General features: G+C 34.0%; 2 protein-coding genes across 2 annotated transcripts; one reads left to right on the forward strand and one right to left on the reverse strand.

The window, feature by feature from the left end:
- Positions 1-10: 10 nt before the first annotated feature.
- Positions 11-5035, forward strand: LOC149490382 (uncharacterized). Its single transcript, XM_089704462.1, has 5 exons — positions 11-121; positions 2428-2554; positions 3011-3266; positions 3464-3623; positions 4110-5035. The coding sequence occupies exons 3-5, from the start codon at positions 3157-3159 to the stop codon at positions 4659-4661; spliced, it is 822 nt and encodes a 273-aa protein (XP_089560588.1). The 5' UTR covers positions 11-121; positions 2428-2554; positions 3011-3156; the 3' UTR covers positions 4662-5035.
- A 5313-nt stretch (positions 5036-10348) lies between these two features.
- On the reverse strand, positions 10349-11554 carry mRpL10 (mitochondrial ribosomal protein L10). The gene is made up of 3 exons (XM_089703676.1): positions 11382-11554; positions 10778-11287; positions 10349-10697 (listed from the first exon to the last, which is right to left on the reverse strand). Exons 1-3 carry the CDS (start codon positions 11398-11400, stop codon positions 10462-10464), a joined length of 765 nt encoding a protein of 254 aa, XP_089559802.1. The 5' UTR covers positions 11401-11554; the 3' UTR covers positions 10349-10461.
- Positions 11555-14248: the final 2694 nt, after the last annotated feature.

Here is a 14248-nt window from a genome sequence, read left to right on the forward strand (position 1 = left end):
GGTGAACAGTGAACACTAAACACCTTGTAGTCACTAGTCAGCGATGGAAAGCCCGCACGCAACAAGGACGTCGATAGCCTCGGCCCTATTGAAATGAAAGAGACGGCATGAAGGTCACGAGGTCTATAAAAGCTTAGATACGATAAAAATAATACGAAAAAGTTTTCTTTAAACGATCTTTTAAATTGTTAAAATACTTGCGGTGTCTACGTTTTTTACTTTTTTTACTTCGTTTTAGCTCAAATATTTGTACTTACATTATTATCATTATAATATGCTAATGTTAAGCATGATTAAAAGTGATAAGGAATTAGGATTACAAAAATGCGGATAATTATATAAACATATTTTAAATATGAGTAATCAAAAATATGAATAGCGAATAATTAACTAACTATATTATTAGTAATTTTAACTGCCAGATTGGCTTAAGAGAACATATTAATCCAGAAGTTGAAAAACAGTCTGAAAATAAACAGGAAATATACGTAGTACCTATATTAATATTGTTAGGTATCATTTAAACTAAGTTATATCAACTGGAAACATTTTTAAGAAGGCTAAAAAACATTTTGCGTGTTGCACTTATTGGAAAATCGTTGGATATAAAATTATGTAATTTAACTGTAATGTTGCATCATATTCCAGTCGTCGCGGTCGGTTCAACTCACAATACCTGCAATACAGCAACCAAAATTACCCTCAATAACTTTATAGGTAGTACTTATGTTATAATAAGCTTACTCCCTAGCTGCGCCCCGCGATTTCACCCGCGCGCGTGATTGAGTTTTTCCTTTTAATCTTAATGTTCCTGTGGGAATATCGGTATAACAAATAGCTTACTCCTTAAAACAACAGCTACGTCAGTGAAACTGTCAGTGTCAGTGAAAGTCAATCGTCAATCGTCGACCATCAAAATCGGTCCAGCCGTTCCAGAGATTAGCTGGAACAAACAGACAGACAGACATAAAATTGTAAAATATACTATTTTGGTATACGTACGCATTTAGTAAAAAGTGGTTGTTTTCATATTAAAAACAGACATTCCCAATTTTATTATTGGGAATAATACATACATAGGTAGTAGAAGGGTAGTAGGTACTACTACCGTATTGAAACATCTTATGAGAATTTGACCACTACCAGGCCAAGTGGTGAACTATTTTCTATACCCCTAGAGATCAATTTCCTGCCTCCTGGCAATGATCCTTATTCCCAATTTCACTGAATAAATAAATATGTTTTTATGTAATGGATAAAGTTCTCTTATTGTGGGAGCTATAGTTAAAACTTATATAATATGTGTAACATTAAACTACAGCAAATTTTTATATTGATAAATTTCTATCGTTTTATTGTGTTATAGCTGAAACAAATAGTTTTTCATTTTCAACTATACTTCGTTCAGCCTCCACTAGCATAGCGTTAGCTAGCCTACTATTAAGTATTCTGTGCTAACACGAAAGAGTCGGAACTCCACTCATTCAATAATATTATCCAGATTTGTTGTAAGCGACACATTGACAATAATTATAATGTTACCTATTGACAATAATTATAATGTTATATATTATGACTTCAGGAATAAATTTTAAAGTTTAAATACAGGACAACAGCAGAAACTATTAAAATACATATATTAATCCTGTCGTACGTATGTATTTTGTATGTACTTTTGTTTAAAGTTAAAACATGATAAAAGATACTAAAATACAACTTTAAATAGACTTGTTCCTCTGAATTCTAATAGTCATTCAAATAATTTGAAAATATAAGAATATTTATACAAAAAACACAAACATTTCTTTCACGAATCATGGTGTAGAGAAAGGTGATGAAAATTACAGTACCGAGCACAGTTTGTATCTAGTAGTTATATGGAAATCAAATTCAAATAATTTTTAACTAGGTACGTTAAAAACAACCGACTTTTCTGTTTATTTTTTACTGTTCCGTTTTTGAATTCGGTTGTTTTTAACGTAGTTAGTTATTTTTATTTCATACTTTTTAGTGAATTTTTGAACACGAGTTAAACGAGCCCAAACTCGATAAAGTTGAGTCAATATATGTATTACTGAGTTCGCTATGACCACCTTCCGATTCCATCGTCAAATCTATGTCATGATATTGTTTCATCGATTTCCAATTGACATACCTACGTATACAAAATTTCAGCTCAATCGGTTACCGGGAAGTGACTCAAAGTCCTTGCTAGATTTCAATTAAGTCATCGAGAACAGGCAAAAATGCTCATAAAATAAAAACTACTGGTCCTATCCGAATAAAATTTTTATGGAACCAATTCGACACCATTCCAATTTATTAATTATATTTATCTAGATAAATGTAAAAATGTACCAAAAGTTATTAGGATTTCTTATTATTATTGAAACAATAAGTTATCTCAGATTGTTTTATTGTTTGAAGACATCGCGGGAGACGTCCTGAAATAACATGAATTTGCAGCAGGGCGGTGCGCCCGCGCCGCGGCGCTACAATCGCACACACTATCCGACGCCATTTTCATACCGACCACGAGCTTTCCCGCAGCCAGGTAACTTTTCTTACTAATAAAAAATATTTATTAACTTTATTCAATATAATAATTGTTACATTAATATCGCACTAACATTTAGAATTATTAAATAGTGAACTAATTGTGCCTCGTGAATAGAAGAACAATGACCTCGACGGTACACGTAACAGTTAACATGTTTTTTTGTTTTTCTCTTAATTAGAAGATGTCAGGGACTAATTCAAAAATTGAAAACTAAAGCTTAATATCGCCTCAAAAATAATAAATAAACAGCGTACCAATTCGTATTCTCAGAAAACATTAAGAAATAATAACATCTAAAAGTGAACTAAGGAATGTGACCGTCATGTTTGGGTTACATCAACAGATAGATGGAATAGTAACTGTTTTTTGTGCATATCAGCAACGAAACGAGAGGTATGGCAAGCTTAAGAATAAATCTATTTGTGTTAACATGTCCTTATTTTTTAATAGATCATCAACCATCCCCCGCAACGACAACGTTACGGGACACGAGTCGTGTCTCAAGCTGCGGTACCCTTCGCACGTGCTTGGAAACATTGCAACCAGATACAACAATTGTTTTATTAAGTTAGTGGTGGAAGTGATTTGTTGCGCCGATGACGCTAATTCAAAGAGAAGAAGACGGACGTGCTGAAAACATGGACGGACCAGCGCGCGAGGATCGCGGAAAGTCCTTGAGACCAGTGAGGAACAGGCGATATACACGGTTAGCTAACATGACTCATCTCTTTCAGTCTTTATTTAGTAAATAATGTCTTTGTGCGTCACTCAATACCTACGAAAATTTATATTTCTTTTGTAAATTCAAAGGAGAGTCATAAATTATTACTTACTGTTTTATCATAATTTATTATTCGATTTCATGTTTCTTATTACAAATTACACCACTTTGCATGTTTGCAGACGATGTCTCGTGTCGGGCCAGCGTCCCCAAAAAAGGCTTTTTACACCAGAAATCAAACGATATCTAAAAGACTGGCTCGTAAGACGCCGAGATAACCCATACCCCAACCGAGAAGAAAAAAAGCTCCTTTCCAGGGAAACAGGACTCACATATATTCAAGTAAGTAGGTATTATTGATTTTAAAACCAAGTTGAAGACAAAAAGTTTCGTGTTACAGATCTGTACCCCTAAACAACCTAATTGGAAAAGTGCCAAGAATTGCTATTTGTACATAAATAGGCACTATTTTTGTCACTACTCGACAAACAATTAAATCTGTAGTTTTAAATGATAACTGGATATTGAACATTTATTTTGTATATATTTTTACAGTCTTAACCCTTACTATACTAGGTACCTACCTATATACGTTACCCATTACCTAAGCCATTGATAATATACCTACTACTGATTACTGAATCACATCTAAACTTCGAATCTCGGTGCTACCTATTACGTACCTTGAAATACTAGACTATATTATAAATTATTTTCGTTTTCGTATCTAATATGTATATAAATCCTATTACGTGAAATTTTTCATTGCTGGTAAAGTTTGCCCTAATATTCACAAGTGAAAGTAAATTAAAACATATTATATTACAGATATGCAATTGGTTCGCAAACTGGCGAAGAAAGTTAAAAAATGTAAATGCTGATCGCAATCAATTGACTTGGGGCCATCTCATTCGCACTTACAATGATCGAGCACAAGGCAATGTTGAACAATTTAGTATCTGTTCAGATGATAGCATTTGGAGTGAACCGGGAGACAATAGTCCACGTGAAACAGATCGATTTGAAAGCAGTCCGGATGCAAAATCAGAATATAAAAACGATGAAACTGACGGTTCAATAGTCTCTCTAGACCAAAACGAGAGTTTTAACAATAACTGTAATGAAGTCGACCACACCATTTCTAATTGTGATGATCCCAAAACGACAACTAGCCCGGTCCTTCTGAGCAAATGGTTGGAAAGTGCTGCGCGATTTCAACCAAGTGAGACCAATTATTCGTGGTGGGCAGAAGGAAGACGAAAAAAGCCGGAATTTAAAGTGCAACGAGGACCAATGAACACCCTGCGGCATGACAGAGACGAAGTGGAAGCAGCAGTTGCCCTTACCACTTTAGCTGCTAGCCGCATTACTGCCTTATAAAATATTTTGCAATTTAACTTCTTGCATACATAACAATTGATTGTATGCAAATTTTAATTAATGAGTTCTTCCTTAAATTATAAGTTTGAGTTTAATTAAAATTAAATTTAACAATTGCTCAATGGAAAATTAATATTAATAATCATTTTATGTCTTACTTTTATTTCTTATTATTAAGTTAATGTAGTAATTCCTTGTAGCCTGCGGATTTAAAATAAAGCAAGTTATCAAGTAGATAAATTATAATCGTAGATAATCACCTACGTACTAATATTTGAGGTAAGTTCTGCCTACAAGGAACGCTAATATTTTGATCTCTTTTAGACTGGCTATAGCTTAACCAAAGATTGTTTATTACAATAAAAATGTACACAATTGTAAATTATTTGTTATTTTCCCACTAGCGGTGCTGGTTATTAACTCACTAGACACCCAGTTGTTGCTATTAGTTACTATATTTTAAATACCTATAAGATAAATTATAAAGAAAATACTAAATTCAGGATAACAATCCCACTTGCACTTTTAGGTTTTAAATTTATTTATTCAAATTAAATACACACAACAGGCTACGATCTTGCCGGGTCCATAGGCGCCACATCAATTTTACGAGCAGATCGCAACCCAACAAAATGTGTACAATTACAATACTACAATGGGATACAGCTTAAAGTTATCTAAAGCGTATTACAATAAATTCATATTTAAAAATTCGATAATTCAATATTACATATAAAAGAAAGACAATAAAAATAATGGTTACATTACACAATACATTAACAACAAAACTAGGACATCATTTCAAGATTCGACAGACATGTTCTTTGAATATGTTTATTCGATGATCAAATATATCAAAATCGGGGAATCTTGTGCATAAATCATTGTACAAACGGCAGAAACGAGATATGGGGTTATAAAAGGAGGTATTATTCCTGGTTAAAGGTAAAGAGAAAGTTTTGTTAGTCCGGAAGCGAAATGAAGCATTAAAATTAACAGTTGACAGTAGTGACGGAGAGTGAATAGATGAGTGAACGATTTTATGGAGTGTTATGAGTTCTAGCCTCTGTCGACGCTTTTCCAACGAGACAAGATTAAATTTCTCAAGAAGACTTTCGTAGCTAGATCCACTTCGACCGATGTGGTAACGAAGAGAAACCAGCCTTAAGCAACGTTTCTGAAGTCGTTCAATGCGTTTGATGTGAATTGTATAGTGCGGTGACCATATGACACAGTTAAATTCTAGGATTGAACGAATCAGGGTTTCAAATAAATGTAAAAGACTAGATGGTGTTTTAAAACCCTTCGTGATCCTTGAGATAAACCCAAGGAGACGAGAGCTTCTATTGATAATATCATCGAAATGACTTCTAAAAGACAATTTATCGTCAAAGTAAACACCGAGATCTTTAATGACGGAAACACGAGGAAGAACCTGACTGTTAAAACTGTAATTAAAATTTAATTTGTTAAACTTTCGCGTAAAGCTTATAACAGCACATTTATTAACGTTCAGGGTCATTTGGTTAAGTTCACACCATTTCGCTATAGAATCTAGGTCATTTTGTAGTATATAAGCATCTTGAATATTGGCCACAGTGGAGAATACCTTTAAGTCGTCAGCATACATAAGAGATGGGCATTTTAAGTTGTCGATGAGGTCATTGATAAATACGATAAAGAGTAAGGGTCCGAGATGGGACCCTTGCGGGACGCCAGAAGGTATTAGAACAGGTGAGGATAATGAGCCATTAAGAGCAACAAGCTGACTACGGTTGGACAGGTAGGAAGTAATCCATCGGAGTAAATTACCATGTATTCCCCAAGCACTTAGTTTATTACAAAGTATAATGTGGTTTACTCTATCGAAAGCCTTGGAAAAATCGGTATAGATGGCGTCCACTTGTTGTCTTTTTTCAAAAGCAGAGCATAAATATGAGTGGTAAGTCAGGAGATTTGTAGTTGTCGAGCGTTGTCTTATAAATCCGTGTTGATTCGGAGAAATCAAGGGAAGGAGATGAAAATACAGTGTATCGTAGACTACTGCTTCAAATAATTTAGCCAGGCAAGATAGTATGCTAATCGGTCGGTAATTCTCACAGCTCGATTTGTCACCAGACTTCAAAATGGGTATTATGTGAGAGGGGTGGTATTCCATCTGGTCCTGCTCCCTTACACACATCAAGTTTTCGAATTGTTGTAATAATCTTCTGCTTACTGACTGCGATGTTGTTGAGTACAGAGTTGCTTAAAGATGCAGAGAATGTATTATCGGTAAATGATGAAGTGGAGGATTGCGCGCCTTGATAAACAGAATTAAAATAATTAGAAAACAACTCACATATCCCCCTACTATCAGAACATGCTAGATCACCATACTTCATCGTCTTAGGAATTGAGGACTTGGAAGATTTCTTATCATTAACGTACCGCCAAAAACATTTAATATTATCCTGCAAGGCACTTTCAGTTGAGGAGATAAAGTTATTATAAGATTTAGAAATAAGCAATTTACTGCGACGACGTAATAGAGAGTATGTATCGTAATCGCGTGGATTTTTAAAATTTTTAAATTTTTTGTGAAACTTTAATTTTTCACGAACACATCGTTTCAATGCAGGCGTAAACCATAAGGGAAATTCATCGGTTCTTTTGGATGTTAAAGGGCATGTATCGTGAATGATTTTATTTATTATGCCGTAAAATATATCGACGTTGACGTCAATATCGTTGGAACAAAGCACGTTGTTCCATTCAATTTGAGAAACTTCATACCGAGCACGCGAGAAATTACACTTATTAAAATTGGGACGCTTAGGTTGTTTGAAGCGGGGTGATGGGCAGTGATTAACTGTATAATTTACAGTAACTGACAATGCGGGATGGTGGCGGTCAACTCGGCTTATGGGGTCTGCATCATTTACTGAAACACTAGTTATTGTTGATAAGACTAAGTCAAGATAACGATTATTAATGTTCTTAATATGATTAAATTGGTAAAAATTGCAAAGATTAATAGATTCTAAGAGAAGGTTAGCTTTTTGATCCCGTGGATTAGAAGGTAATAGTGAGAAATTATCGGAGCTTTTCAGCCAATCAATATTAGTAGTATTAAAGTCACCAAGGCATATAAATTCGTCAGTATTATCAGATTGAAGAACTATATTATGAATAGATTGATAAAAACTTTTGATATAGGGTAAAGTTAAATCTGGTGGTAAGTAACATAAACATAAATGTATACGCCTATTATTTGATTGGGATGGGATAATCGTCACCCAAAGATCTTCAATCACACTTTCCCATTGATACTTACGAACTACATTAAGCCTTTTATTTATAGCAATTAAAATTCCTCCACCCTCTTTCTTTGTAATATTCGTTGTGTATCTATCTCTTCGATAAATGATATAGCGATCATCGAACAATTCGTTGTCATTTATAGAGTCGTTTAAATTTGTTTCGGTTAAACAGATGATGTCGTAGTCGTTACTTAAGATATTAAGATAAATGTCCTTAGTTTTAGATCTTATCCTATTTACATTTTGATAAAATACGTCCATAAAAAAGAAAAAATAAAATGACAACATGTACATAAGTCCGTGTGAGTTAGATTGTAAATAACTGGAGAAACGACATTACAGTACAGTCCATAAATGGGTGTTCATAACTGGATGTTGTCCAAAACTGGGTGTCCATCATTAGATTTTTCACTGTCCAACACTGGTGCAAAAAAGTGGTTTTTTAATTTATAAATAACTTCATTATTTATGCATTGTAATCTTTTTTCTAACATTGGTTACGTTAAACTAACATTGAACCAAAGGTTTAACTAAACAATATCCAATAAAGTTAAAAAACCTACGAGAAATTTGCAAAAAACTTAAATTTTTTCCTTAATCTGTACAAGACTGGTGCCGTTACGTTACAGTCTACAACTACTAATAAAATTGACTTGATTCTTGGATATTTCTGGGTGAACTTCTATTTGCGATGATGAATACAAAACATTCAATAATACTTAATACGAAACTATTACTTATTGCAAATGCTTATAAATAAATTATTAAATAACTGGACTGGAATTTTTAAAGCAATGTCAAACTAATATCTTTTTACAATCGATTCATAGACCAATTTTTTTCCGAAAAATAATATGTGGATCAATTATTTATTTTTGATTTCTAGTTAATGAAAACTGGATATAAAAAGTCCCTGTAGAATTTTGTGGTAATTTTTTTTACTATTTTTGTGGTTAGGTACCTATATCTTTCGAAATTATTGATGAAGTGACTGATATAATGAATAATAATTAAAGCGGTAGTTATTTTTTTTCTCAACTGAGATAGGTAAGTCATAAATTTTATTAGTTCATACATATCAAATTCTCATAAAAGGGTAGATTAAACTCTAATTTACAAATTACGACAATTTATGGAAACCTGGGAATTTACTTGTAATGTAGATATGGTAGATATATACGCGAAAATTTTTTTAAACGTTATCTGACGAAAAACTGCGTGAATATTAGAAATTTGAAATTTAACGAAAATTTTAAATTTTTTTGGAAGATTATAGTAGGTATTATATCGATGTGAAACCGTTAAATTTTATTCAATATGATGGGTCAGTGAAGGTTCTGTATATTTAAAAACCACCTGACGCGGACGTTGGGTAAAATAAATTATCCACACAATACTTAGCTAAGATATTATATTCGCATTATTTGATTTGATTTGATGTAATTCGTAATTTGATTTAATTTTATTTTTTTGTAATATAATTTATGTAATTTTTAGATATAATTAATGTAATTGGTGCAATACCGTTTTAATTATAATAAATAAATAGGCTAAAGAAATCGAATGCGTTAAATTGAAATAGAGAGCAAATTTAACGTTACGGATCACAATTTGGCGACAGTTTGTAAGCTTGCGTAAAGATTATAATCTAACTAAATAACAACAGCTATCAAACCCACGAATGCAGAGTATTTTTAACCGAAAAACTACAGACATTCTGAATTGATAGTATTTTTTTGTTTAAGTCAAGTTTATGATTTCTTTTTTTATTTAAATATTTATCAAGCATATATGTTCAGCTGTCAAAACATTTTCATTCCGCATAGTACAAAATTTAAATACAAATAATATTGTATAATATGTACTTCGTAATCATTGGGTATTCCCAATCACAAACTGCTATAATATACAGTCTATAATTCTTTATGTATATAAGTGGAGCTGGGCTGGGCACATAGCCCGTAGAACCGATGGCCGTTGGGGCAGAAAGGTTCTCGAATGGAGACAACGTACAGGACGACGCAGCGTAGGACGGCCTCAAACAAGATGGACAGACGACCTGATCAAGGTGGCGGGGAGCCGCTGGATGCAGGCTGCTGGTGATCGGCCGTTCTGGAAGTCTTTGGGGGAGGCCTATGTCCAACAGTGGACGTCCAATGGCTGACGACAACAATTCTTTATGTATGTCTGTCAAAGTCAATTCAAACTTAATTTTATCCCACCATAAAGACGGCAAAACAATTTACATAGATATGTGCCTATGTTACATTATGAATGCTATAATGTTCCAAATAAACAATTTTTACATTTAATTTTAAATAGAAAACCATTCCACAATAAATAATTTACCTTTAGATAAATAGGTAATTGTTAACAATTCTGAAATAAAAAAAATAATTTTTAAAAACAAATAAAAATAGATATACTTATACCACATCTTCTATTATATTTAATTAATCTATGTTTACAATTACTACAATTACTATTATAACCTTAATTTAAGAACTTTCCTTTGTATCAGATTGTTCTTCGCTCTGAGGTGCTTTCTGCAATTCTATATGTTTATCAAGATGTGAAACTAATATTTGTTGGTTTTGATTCAATTGGTTCACGAGACAAGACCCAGCGCTCTGCAGCACATTACATAATTGACTTCTCGCAACATCCAGGTTGGGAAGATTACTGAACTCCACTAACTCATTTTTTGACATAAATCTATCTTCAACAATGCCGGCTAAAACAAATATAACAATTAATAAAACTTAAAATACTAAGTCTCAATAAGTCACCAAAAATTATGTTTTATAGACTAACCCATAACAACAAGTTGAGGTGCCTTTTTCAGAATTTTAAACATTTTGTCAGCTTTATTGGGTTGCCCAAAAATAATGTTCTGATGTGATGTAAACAATTGATTAACAACTTCATATCTTGTGCCTGTGGTTGCCATGCTTACAATTTTTTTACCATAGGTCCTCAAATGTAGGTTGTTCTTTTTTAATGCCGCGAAAATTGGTGTCTTATCCTCCATTGATATTGAATTCATGTGCAGGAACACAACCATTTTTGATGTATTAAACCAATCGAGGCACTCACGGGCTAATATCCTTTCAAATGGATTATCAATTTCCTTTTTTACGTTCTTAGATTTATCAAAATCACAAAAAACATATTCAGGTAATTGGCTTCGAGGAGTTCCATAAATAGGTTTAGTTATATCAAGAAGAAGCTGCTTCTCAAAGTGAGGTTTCCGAGGTCTTTGTATATTAATTTTACCTCGAAAACGTCTGGCAATTAAAAATGTAGCAGGCGTCTGCAATAACGCTGAAAAAAGAGAAAATATTTCAAAAGTATATCATTAGTGGAGTTAACAATGTGGTTAAATTATTTTGTTGTTTTCATTCTTATTTGATATTACCTTTGTTTAAAGACGACATGTTATTTATATAATTTATTAATATCCTTTGATTCTTTTATGTGTGTGATTAATTAATTACACATAACCTAATAATAATATAGAAAATAGAGTTATAAATTAAATGCACCGCCACCTTTTGAAGATAGTAAGTATTGACTTGTGTCAGTTGTCACTTGTGACTTGTCTCATGTCTGTTGTCAGCAGTCAGCTTAGGTTGTCAATGTCATGTTTCTTTTCTTTTTTTGAAGATTTATTATGGCTGGCGTCCACTAGGCGGATCGGGCCGGGCCGCATCGCAACGCAAAAATACGCCAGCCTATGTTTTGTATGAAACATCGTCCATTAGCGACGGATCGGGGCGCGATGGGCCGCAACGCATTGGCGGATATCGCTTCGCAGGTGGATTTCTGCCGGCGGTGCACTGCGCCCCCCCGACCCGTCTAGTGGACGCAGGCAGACGGATGTGAGCGGCGAGCGCACGTGCCGTGCTAAAAAATAAACGAAAATGAAATGCAATGAAATTTGAATGCCATAAAACCAAAAAAATATCAATTTCAACACGTAAGTTAGTTAATAGCTGTGTTTTACCTGAAAATAAAACACATATTAAATACTTACCTATATTTGAAGCTTACTTCATTGAGAAGGCACCTAGCTTTTTCCGCCTATTTTGCCCTCTCTTTCCGTTGTATATATGCTATCTCTCTCGCACACCTCTCCACCAGGTGGCGGGGCGCACGATAATGTGCGGGCGCTGGATGTTTTTTCATTGAGTCGAAATCCACAACAGGTGGACATTAAGTGTAAGCTTCAAATATAGGTAAGTATTTAATATGTGTTTTATTTTCAGGTAAAACACAGCTATTAAACACTTGACCGTAATTTGAAGCTTACTTCATTGAGACCTGTTTGTTACCCACCTGGTGTACAATGTGACGCCAATGTGAATTTGAATACATAAGTAATTACTTATTTCTTTATTTGAAAGAGTAAGGTGTGCAGATAGTATACCTACTAATAAATCACACAAATTTTTATATTATATAATATATTAACAATCCCAGATGAAAAGTTAATCAATTAAGAACCAAAAAGTTAATCATAATGATTAAAAGTATTAGAACTTATGCGATTGGTTCAAGCGTACCTTAGTTAACCTTTTTGGGCTTGAAAAGTTAAAGTTACTACAATTTCCACTATCTTTGGCGTAAATCTGCGAAAGCGCCAGTAACGACTTTCAATTACGCATTTAGATGTTACTTACAAAATGAAGCAACAGCTGATCCCGACGAGGCAAAAATACCTCAAACTCAAACCTTTATTTATTCAATTAGAACTCTGCAGAAGCATCATTGAATCATCTTAACATAGAATTACCAAATGTCTCAACTCACACAGTTTTAACCCAACCTGCTACAAGCGGACAAGAAGAGACCTTGGTCCTTACTTTTGGGGTCAGAAGTAAATTTAAAAGGTCACCCCTTGAATAAGGCAATAAAATAACAAAACAGGTAAATGGTTTAAATTATAATGCAGATTTTTAACATCCAACTAAACCGTGCGGTATCTTTTAATGTTTAGAGCCAACGTCGCAATCATAATCTAAACATGGCTGGTACTTTCAGTACAATGCATGAATTATTTATTTAAAACTGATAGGTCATAAACTCTGTACTGGAAACAAATATACTGAACTCAAGAGACTAAAATGATAAAGAGCTTATCTGTGTCCCAAAACTGCAATTACTACAGCTAAGTACGTTACTTTTAATCAATTCAGTTTTAAGATATAATTATGATTTACATCAGAACTTATATACCGAAAGTCTCGGGACTACATAACGTGACTTATTTATAATAGTGTTTGTGCATAACACTAGGCAGTCAACAGCTATATGAACGTCAGATAGGAAAAGAGCCAAATTTATCCAGTCAGTAATAAAGGATTTTAACTATACTTATTATAATTCAACCAACTACTACTAGCTACTCCGTACGTCTTTTGGGTAGACGGAGGCAAATAGGATTTTTATTCCAACTATATCATTTGATATTTCGAAAATGTACTCCACATTTTCATACCGTCAGAGTCATTTTGCAGATTATAGTGGTGCAGCACTGAACACTGTCTATTAGGTGGCTGGTGCTGCTGACCGGGCCTTCAGTTCCGCTTTCCAGAATACCTTCACCCTTCTAGGTGCTACTACGACTGAAATAGCGGTACTCTATCGCGTCGTTCAGGTCTCTAACTGACAGGATTTCTCATATTATCGTAACAACCTCGCTCGTTCTAATGCTGGGGCCACACTAACGGGAAATGCCATTAATTAACGCGATAATGGACGTTAACTTTAGGTGTAGCCAGTATTATTTAACAACGGCATTAACATTGCCGTTTGGCGAGGCGATAGCTTTATCGCGAGAATTAACGCAATGAAGCGGTCACACTACGTCCATCTTGCTAGAATTTTAGTAAAATTAACGCCGTTTTTATCGCCAACAATCGGCATTCACGTTGACCGTTCAAGTGTAGCCACCCACTTAACGCCTTAAAAATTATCGGAATAATTATCGCGATAAAGGGCATTAGACGTTAGACGTTAGTGTGGCCCCAGCATTACGAGAACAAATGATCGCCAAGGAATTCTGCTGCAGGATAATGGCAACAGAGATTATAAGCTTAACTATGCATTATTATGCTCAAGAATATGGTGGATTTTGAATACTATCATCGTCTGAAAGTATCTCCTTTCGATTAACTTCATTAAGGATGCAGATCTGATCCCATCTTTGTTCCGTAGGAATGCTACGACAGTCTAAACGTTACACTGGACAAAGAAAATTGCCCTAAATATAGTCGGTTGTTC

Source organism: Colias philodice, chromosome 2 (assembly GCF_061535455.1).
Source record: "Colias philodice isolate Cphi_HAF_F1 chromosome 2, ilColPhil1 Martin Lab GWU primary, whole genome shotgun sequence".
NCBI classification, from domain to species: domain Eukaryota; kingdom Metazoa; phylum Arthropoda; class Insecta; order Lepidoptera; family Pieridae; genus Colias; species Colias philodice.

Coding starts and splice junctions, on each gene's coding strand:
- LOC149490382 (XM_089704462.1), top strand. CDS start 3,157: ATGACGCTAATTCAAAGAGAAGAAGACGGACGTGCTGAAAACATGGAC. Junction 3,267..3,463: donor AGGAACAGGCGATATACACG/GTTAGCTAACAT, acceptor GCATGTTTGCAG/ACGATGTCTCGTGTCGGGCC. Junction 3,624..4,109: donor CAGGACTCACATATATTCAA/GTAAGTAGGTAT, acceptor ATTATATTACAG/ATATGCAATTGGTTCGCAAA.
- mRpL10 (XM_089703676.1), bottom strand. Junction 10,698..10,777: donor ACCTCAACTTGTTGTTATGG/GTTAGTCTATAA, acceptor TATTTGTTTTAG/CCGGCATTGTTGAAGATAGA.